Raw genomic sequence first — 7,796 nt, forward strand, 5'->3', positions numbered from 1 at the left:
GCCACACGCCCCTTTTCGCTTATGTCGGCGCCCCCAGGCGACACCCGGGCGCTTAGGTTCGGCTCGGGGTCGCCGGGTGTTAATTTGGGCCAAGCCGGCTCTAAATGAGATCCTGGGGGCGCGACTGGGTCGATTTTCGGCCGCCGACGCTAAAATCTCGTCTTGGGGGGGGGGGGGGCTGTTGGGGGCGCGGCTGGATATGCTCTAATGATGGAGACGGACCGGCTGGACATGGTAAGCCTCTAGAAATTTCGCTACAATAGTCGATCTGTTGGGGCACCATTAATGATGGAAATTGTAGAGCTACCTTCCTCCTTTTCTTCTTTTGATATTCAAAGCATGCTTGCCCATTGAAAGTCACTAAAAGTTGGGCTGACTCTAGACCATCTTTCCTGCTCACCAGCTTGTTGGCTGATGATTCCACGAGCTCGTTTGTTGAATAAAGTTCTCAACTTTTGACGCAAAAACACATTATTAACATTTTTACAAAAACGTGTTTTGAACTTTTTCTCGGATACATGATAAACATTTTTCAAATACATCTTGGTACATTTATGAAATAACAAAACAACTTTTTTTAACTATGCAAACATTTTTCTTACATTGTACAAACACTTTTTTGGAATTTCACTAACACACTTATGAAACTCATGAACATTTATCAAATGTAATGTACATTTGTTTGAATGCATGAAATGTTTTTTAATCATATGAACATTTTTTTACATTGTATAAACATTTTTTTAAATGTCACTTACATTTTGTTTGAAACACGGGACAATATCAGAAACATTTTTCGTACACATGACTAACATTTTCTACTTTTTTATTCACATTTTACATTTTTCATATACACTAAAAACATTTTATATACATGTTTAAAAAATTTCAAATGCATGATTAAAAAATTTCAATTTTTTATATAAAGTATTTTTGTTAATATAATATATATATAATATTTCAAAATATAAACAATAAATAAATAAATAAATGTGAATAAAAATGGGCCAATGCCAGTTGAAGAACAAACATGGGCCAATGCCAGATGAACAACAAACATGGGCCAGTCGTTGCGGACAGCACATAGTTGTACCAACATTTTCCAATTGCAGCCTCTTTACCAAAGTCTTTGGAGCATTTCTTCGAGCAGAGATTGATACCGTGAAGGAGATGTTTACAAGAGATTTTATTGTAATTCTTAGTCATATGAGTAACTTTGTATTTTCTTGAATCTTAAGTCCAAATCAGCGTATCTGTAATTGTTGTGAGTATGAATAAAATTACAGGTGTTTAAAAAAAATGGTAGATTTGCTAAAAAAAAAGCAGAACACGAAGATGCTTTGCATAGTTGAATACATGCATACTGATTGATCTTTCTTGATGTACCATGCATTGACTTAGAGGATGAAAGGACTGACCATTGTGACATCTCATGTACACAGTTGACGGGTATGTCATGCATGGATCGGTCCCATGTGCATGTCAATTCATGGCTGAGCTTCCATGGATGAAATATGACGCAATGTTTTATATTATTCAAAATTACGGAGACCTATACATACCGTATGTGTTTTTGCATATATAGTCTATGTTGGCTTTTGACATTAGATGGATGCGTTGTATTGTTTGCATAGTTATACTAATCTAATACCTGTGATGGTGTCACTTTAAAGAATAAATAAACAAAATAAAGATATAAAGAAATAAATCCCAAAATATGTTTTCTAATGAAGAATGAATTAGTGGCATTGGTATTACCCTTAAATAAGAAAGATATTGAAATAAAAAATCAAAATAAAAAATAAAGTTTTTTTAAGAAAGCATGAATTAGTGACATTGTTATTACCCTTTGAGAAGAAAGAAAACGAAAGAGAATTAAAATAAATAATGGAAAAATTGTACACAATTTACATAGGAATTGCAACTTTTTAATATGCAAGAATGTAAAAAAAATTGCAAAAAAGAAATTTTCTAAGAATGAATGAATTAGTGGCATTAGTATTACCATTAAAGAAGACAAATGAAAGAAGTAAATAAATCAAAATAAAACAATCAAGTTTTCTAAGAAATAATAAATTAGTGTAATTGGTATTACCATTTGAGAAAAAACAAAACACAAAAAATAAAATAAATGGTGACAAAATTGGCACACAATTTGAACAGATTGGTGCTTTTCATAATATGCAGAAATATGCATATAATAATTATTTTTCACAAAAAAGAAGTTTTTAAGAAGGATGACTCAGTGCTATCGGTATTGTCCTGAAAGAAGAAATAAAATAAAATGAAATTATAACAAAATTAAAATAATGAAGTTTTCTAAAAAGAATGAAGTAGCGACACTGATATTATGCTTTAAGATGAAGGAATAAAAAACAAAAAATAAAACAAGTAATGACACAATTTACACAGGAATTGCACCTTTTATAATATGAAAGAATAAGCAGTGATTCTTTTGCTAAAAGGAAGTTTGCTAAGAAGGAATGAATTAGTGGGATTGGTATTACGCTTAAAGGAAGGAAATTAAATAAAATGTAAAAATATTAATATAATGAAGTTTTCTAAGTAAGAATGAATTATTAGCATTGGTATTACTCTATAAGAAGAAACAAAATGAGAAAACAAATAGTGACAATATTTGCACACAATTAACACAACAATTGCGATTTTTAAAATATGCCAGAATAAGCATATAATAGTAGAATTTCACAAAATATGAATTTTCTAGAATGAATGAATGAGTGGCACGAATATTACGTACCCTTAAAAATAAATAAAAACTATAAAAAATTGAAATATGAATTTTCTAAAAAAAGAATGAACTAGTCGCATGTTATTACCCTTCAGGAAGAATGAAACTAACAATATATAATAATAAAACTTGCACACGGCTTTGCATTGGAATTGCACCTTCTCTAATATCCAAAGAATAAGCATATAATACTGCAACTTTCACACTATAGTATAATTTACAGGCATATTATATAGTGTTTATATATGATTTACACTCAGTCAAACATCCCAAAAATACCGAAAAAGACTAACAAGAAATGGAATAAACAAAAGCAAAAAAACATGCATAAAAATAGGCAATGTGTAATGGGCTTCAAGCCCAATAGAAAAACCGACTGACGGCAAACAGGGGCAAGTCAAAAATTCTGCCCAAGAAGCAATTTTAATTTTAATTTTTTGAAAAGGAGGAATGCCCTGGCCTCTGCATCAAAGTGATGCATGCGTTTTTTTTAAAGGATGAATGTCCCCGGTCTCTGCCCAAGAAGCCATGGAACAGCACAAGGAAAAACATTTGCTCATCTTGACAAAAGAATCAACAGCCAAATAACCGACTTACCCAAATTTTAAAACAGGGGAACTTATGTACAGCTAAAGTAAATTTTGTTTGCACCCCAACGAAAATTATGCCAAGTTAGAACCTAGCTTAAATTCAGAATCATTTGCATCTTGCAAGTGTTGTTCAAAAAAAATATCTAAGGCTATAACCATCAAAGTTGATCCTACATGCCTAAGATTATTACTGATTGTCAAAGCGTGTTCATTAGAGAGGGAAACATCATGGATGGGGTGTAGTTACTGCAAGAAGTATCGAAGGAATCCAAGTTCAGAAAACAATGACAGGTGGTCATGAAAATTGACTTCAAAAAGGCCTATTACAAGGTCAACTGGAATTTTCCTTTTGGATACACTTAGAAAAGAGATTTTAGTGCAAACTGGCTTGCCTCGATGAAAAGTGTGGTCACAAGGGGCTCTCAGTGTCAATATCAATGGTGAGGTGGGTAGAAACTTTGGTAGCCACAGGTTAGTGAGATGGGGGGGAGGTCCTTGTCTCCTTTTCTTTTAAATTTGAATACTGACTGCCTTGCCAACATGGTTCATCGGGATCAACAAAATGGCCAGATCACTGGACTGGCTATTCACTTTGTTGAAAATGGGATTTCAGTTATGCAGTACATGGACAAAACTATCCTATTTGTTAAGTATGACGTAAAAGGAGCTAGGGATTTGAAACTTCTTTTACAGTATCGGTTTGAGATGATGTCTGGGCTAAAAATTAATTTTCAGAAAAGTGAGGTGTTAATGGTATTGGAGGATGCTGATAAGTTGGACCAATATGCCACTTTGTTTAGCTGCCAAATGGGCTACTTGCCTCTAAATTACTTGGGGGTGTTTGTTAGTTGTAGTAGATTGAAGGTATCTGGTTAGAAGTTTGCTTGACCAACTCTCCAATTTATAACCTGTCCATATATATCATGCGCAAAACGACCGTGAGAAAATTTGGCAAGATCAGAAGGTGCTTTGTGTGGCAAGGAGATGCTACATCGGCCATCGGGAGTGTTCACTGCCGAATCTCTTTATGCCCGCATTGCTTACAATGGTCTTCATAGATTTTTAAACACTTGTAGAAAGCCAAAATATAGCACTCAAAATTAAAATCTGGCTGTGGCTAATTTGGCATAACACCATTGCTACCAAAGACAATATGACTAGACGTAATGGTGTAGGCAGTACGATGTATGTGGAGCATTGTGGGCCTGGTCATTGCAGCCAGGACAAGGCCTGAATGACTCTCGCAAGATTTCTGGTGGATCCCCCAATTCATTCCCGGGGGTAGTAGTGTTCAAATCACCGGCCTCGCTGCGATGTGTTGGGCGATTTGGAAGCTTTGCAACAGGTCATGCTTTGAAGGAGAACTCATTAGTATGCTCGCGCATTTATCAAATAATATTGGGCAGGGGCTCCATTCTGGAGATGACATGGATGCATTGACGGCTCTATAGCTCTTGCTTTCGCTTCCCCTGCTTGTAACATTCAGAACTTTGTAAATTTCGCTTCCCCTGCTTGTAACATTCAGAACTTTGTAACTTCAGTGTGCAAGCATGATGCACTGGATGATGCTCCAGTCTGTAGATAGAGCGGGTCGTATGAAAGAATAGTTAGGCTTCAGTATTGGAAATAAAGGGTACCTGCAAAAAATAAAAAGATCATAGAAAAAATGGATTTCCGTCGCCGGGACTTGAACCCGGGTCTCTCGGGTGAGAGCCGAGTATCCTAACCACCTAGACTACGACGGATTTTGTTGCTTTATAAATACACCAAGCAATACATTTTGCTTGCGCATCCGTTGCAAAACGGAGACCATTAAGGAAAATGGAAACTTTTACTGGTTTTAGATACACAATTTACAATTTGCCATTGATTCCAGGAAGAAAACCAGGAGATGGTTTTAGATACACAAATTGTGCTATTACGCCCTATCATACATGGTACTAGGGATTTGCCAAGAAACAGGTTTGTAACTGATGCCAGCAGCAGTAGCAGATGCGTTCTTGCTCTGTTCATCTCTGGAGTGAACAAGTGCACATGCAAAATGTCAGTAACTTGTTGCCAGGATAGACATCTTGGCTCAACACTTGGTAGCAGGAGGTACATGGCGCTGGATCTCACATTCTGTCCGTCCATCGAATGTGCATGCAAGATTGTTCAGTCATTTCTTCCACTGGGGCAGCCGTTGGACGACAACCTGCAAGAAGAAACACAGTATTTTTTTTCAGAAAGAAATGGCGCTTCCCTCATGACAACAAAGCCGAAGACAGTGCGTGAGGCTAATGGAATCATGCCTTGCCGGAGTTCTCCTTGTTCCCGACGATCGTCTGGCAGGTGAGCCTCCACGACTCCGGTTTCTGGCAAAGGCAACGAGATGCAGAGTGCACGGTTAATTGGCAGATCCTCTGCTTGTGAACCATTCAGAATCATTCAGAATCGGAGGAGAGTCACAATGAACTGCTGCGTACCTTCTTCAGGTAACGATTCTCGGCGTCGGTCCTTGGGCTCAGCAGCTCCTTCCCGTCGATTATCTGCGCACAAGGTTCACACTCTGGTGGTATCAGTTACAGTTACAGTTCAGAGCAGCCATTGTGCACAGCGAGATAGCGTGCGGTGCCATTTTCAGTTGCGGTGTTGCACATGATGCAGTCAGTGAGTTACTATAGTTGGGAAGGAGAGGGAGTGGTGTACCTCGACGAGGCAGGTGCCGCAGCTGCCCCCGCCGCCGCAGTTCATCAGCTTCCCCTGCAGCGCGCGCACCAGGAACAATTAATTAGCAGATAATGCCAGAGGAAAATTAGAAGGGAAATTAAGCCAGAGAAGGTGCGGAAGTTAGGGAAGGTGGCTCACGTATGCCGCGTAGAGCTCGAGCTTGTTCTCAAGCATGACGTCCCGGAGGAGCTTGTCGCCGCTCACCGCCGCCGCCCTGTCCACCGGGTACGACCCGTCGGCGCCCGGCTTAGGCTGCACGAACAGCACAGAAAATCAATTAAACCTCGGCGCCTGGAGGCGGGAGTTAGCGGAGGAAATCTAGGTCGAGGCCTTACCCCGACGAACTCGAGCTCGATTTGGGGCTTGGGCGGCGCCGGCGCCGGAGCGCCGGGCGACAGGTCGGGCGAGGCTGCGGAGCATCTGATGGGGGAGATGGCCGCGGCTGAGCGCGTCGGCCTGCAAAGGCTGCTGCCTGCCCGGGCGGAGACCGGGGTGGCTGTGGGGAGGGGGAGGACGGAGAAGAGCGCCGCGGAGCTCGTGGCCGCCATGCTCTCGCTGCTCTTGGTGGGGACGTGGCCGCGTCGGTTTGTTCGGGAAAAAGGCACCGGTTTTATCGCTACACCGTCGCCGCGCGGAAGGTGTGGCCGTCGAGCCTGCACGGGCCACACCTGCGGCTGCTCTCGGGTTGGATGGAAACTGTTAGAAACGTCTACTCTTTTCGTTCGGAATTACTTGTCTCGAAAATGGATGTATCTAGAACTAAAATACATCTAGATACATCCATTTCTACGACAAGTAATTCCGAACGGAGGGAATAGTTTGTAACCTATTTTTTTCTTCTCAAATTCTAATTTCAATTTACATCTTAAAAATAGGTTATAATTTCAAAGTTGCCTTTTCGTACTTCTCCATTCTTGGCCAAAAACATCTCCTCCCGCTACATGATAAGGGGGATGTAGAGGCATGTTCAACCAAAGACCCATCAAACGATGGTCTTCATGAAAACAATGCTTTCTAGGCATCACGATAATCAAAGCTTCTATCTGACTAAAACTACCAATAGCGGGATGAGCCTTCACATGCCACACTTGTGGATGGCTGGGTGGAAACTCTAAGATGCGTCTAGTTTGTAACTTTTTTCTTCTCAAGTTCTAGTTTCAAAGTACATCCAGAAAAGGATTCTAATTTCAAAGTTGCCTTTCTCATCTTCTCCTTTCTTATGTCAAAAATCCTCTCCTCTCTATGGGTGATAACGGGATTTTCATGCCGCCTCCCGCTGCCGATGGTACCCACTCCACTCTGCCACTCCAACACTGGAAGCAAGGAAACTTTAGTTTTATTTGTTCCGCGTGTAGTTAGAGTTAGGTTAGGGTTTTGTGTTGCGTGGAATAGTTTGGATGGCGGCGACGGTGGCACATCAAACAGTCGTGCCTTGATTTCATTCCATCTCAACAACATTGAAGAGTCAATGGGTCTACTATTGTTGGGCATGTCTTTCAGCTTTATGTGGTGTAGGTTTGGTCTTGTTGGCGGTGGCAACTTTGTTTTATGTGCAGATTATTCTCACCCAGGGGCATACGTGCTCCCGATCACTAATTCCTGCTAGCAATGGGCATGCTAGCATGCCCGTTCACACGGATAGAGGGAAGTCCCTTACCAATTCATTGACTTCTCCATATCCCATTGTTTGCATGTGGTCGGTGGCTATTGCGGCTACATCTATGAGATATTTCTTCTAAAGGTTT

General features: G+C 40.3%; 1 protein-coding gene and 1 non-coding gene across 3 annotated transcripts; both read right to left on the minus strand.

Annotated features, from left to right (window-relative positions):
• Window positions 1–5,014: 5,014 nt before the first annotated feature.
• On the minus strand, window positions 5,015–5,087 carry TRNAE-CUC. The gene has a single exon. It is a non-coding gene; the product is annotated as a tRNA-Glu (tRNA).
• Window positions 5,088–5,154: 67 nt separating this feature from the next.
• On the minus strand, window positions 5,155–6,653 carry LOC119349449 (photosynthetic NDH subunit of subcomplex B 3, chloroplastic-like). Of its 2 annotated transcripts, XM_037617489.1 has the most exons (7): window positions 6,387–6,653; window positions 6,190–6,303; window positions 6,031–6,084; window positions 5,808–5,870; window positions 5,634–5,696; window positions 5,461–5,536; window positions 5,155–5,357 (listed from the first exon to the last, which is right to left on the minus strand). In XM_037617489.1, the coding sequence occupies exons 1-6, from the start codon at window positions 6,597–6,599 to the stop codon at window positions 5,501–5,503; spliced, it is 543 nt and encodes a 180-aa protein (XP_037473386.1). In that variant the 5' UTR covers window positions 6,600–6,653; the 3' UTR covers window positions 5,155–5,357; window positions 5,461–5,500. The 2 variants fall into 2 exon arrangements, with proteins under 2 accessions (XP_037473386.1, XP_037473385.1); XM_037617488.1 differs by having other exon boundaries at window positions 5,155–5,536; window positions 6,387–6,652.
• Between the last annotated feature and the right edge of the window lie 1,143 nt (window positions 6,654–7,796).

This window comes from Triticum dicoccoides, chromosome 1B (assembly GCF_002162155.2).
Source record: "Triticum dicoccoides isolate Atlit2015 ecotype Zavitan chromosome 1B, WEW_v2.0, whole genome shotgun sequence".
NCBI classification, from domain to species: Eukaryota; Viridiplantae; Streptophyta; class Magnoliopsida; order Poales; family Poaceae; genus Triticum; species Triticum dicoccoides.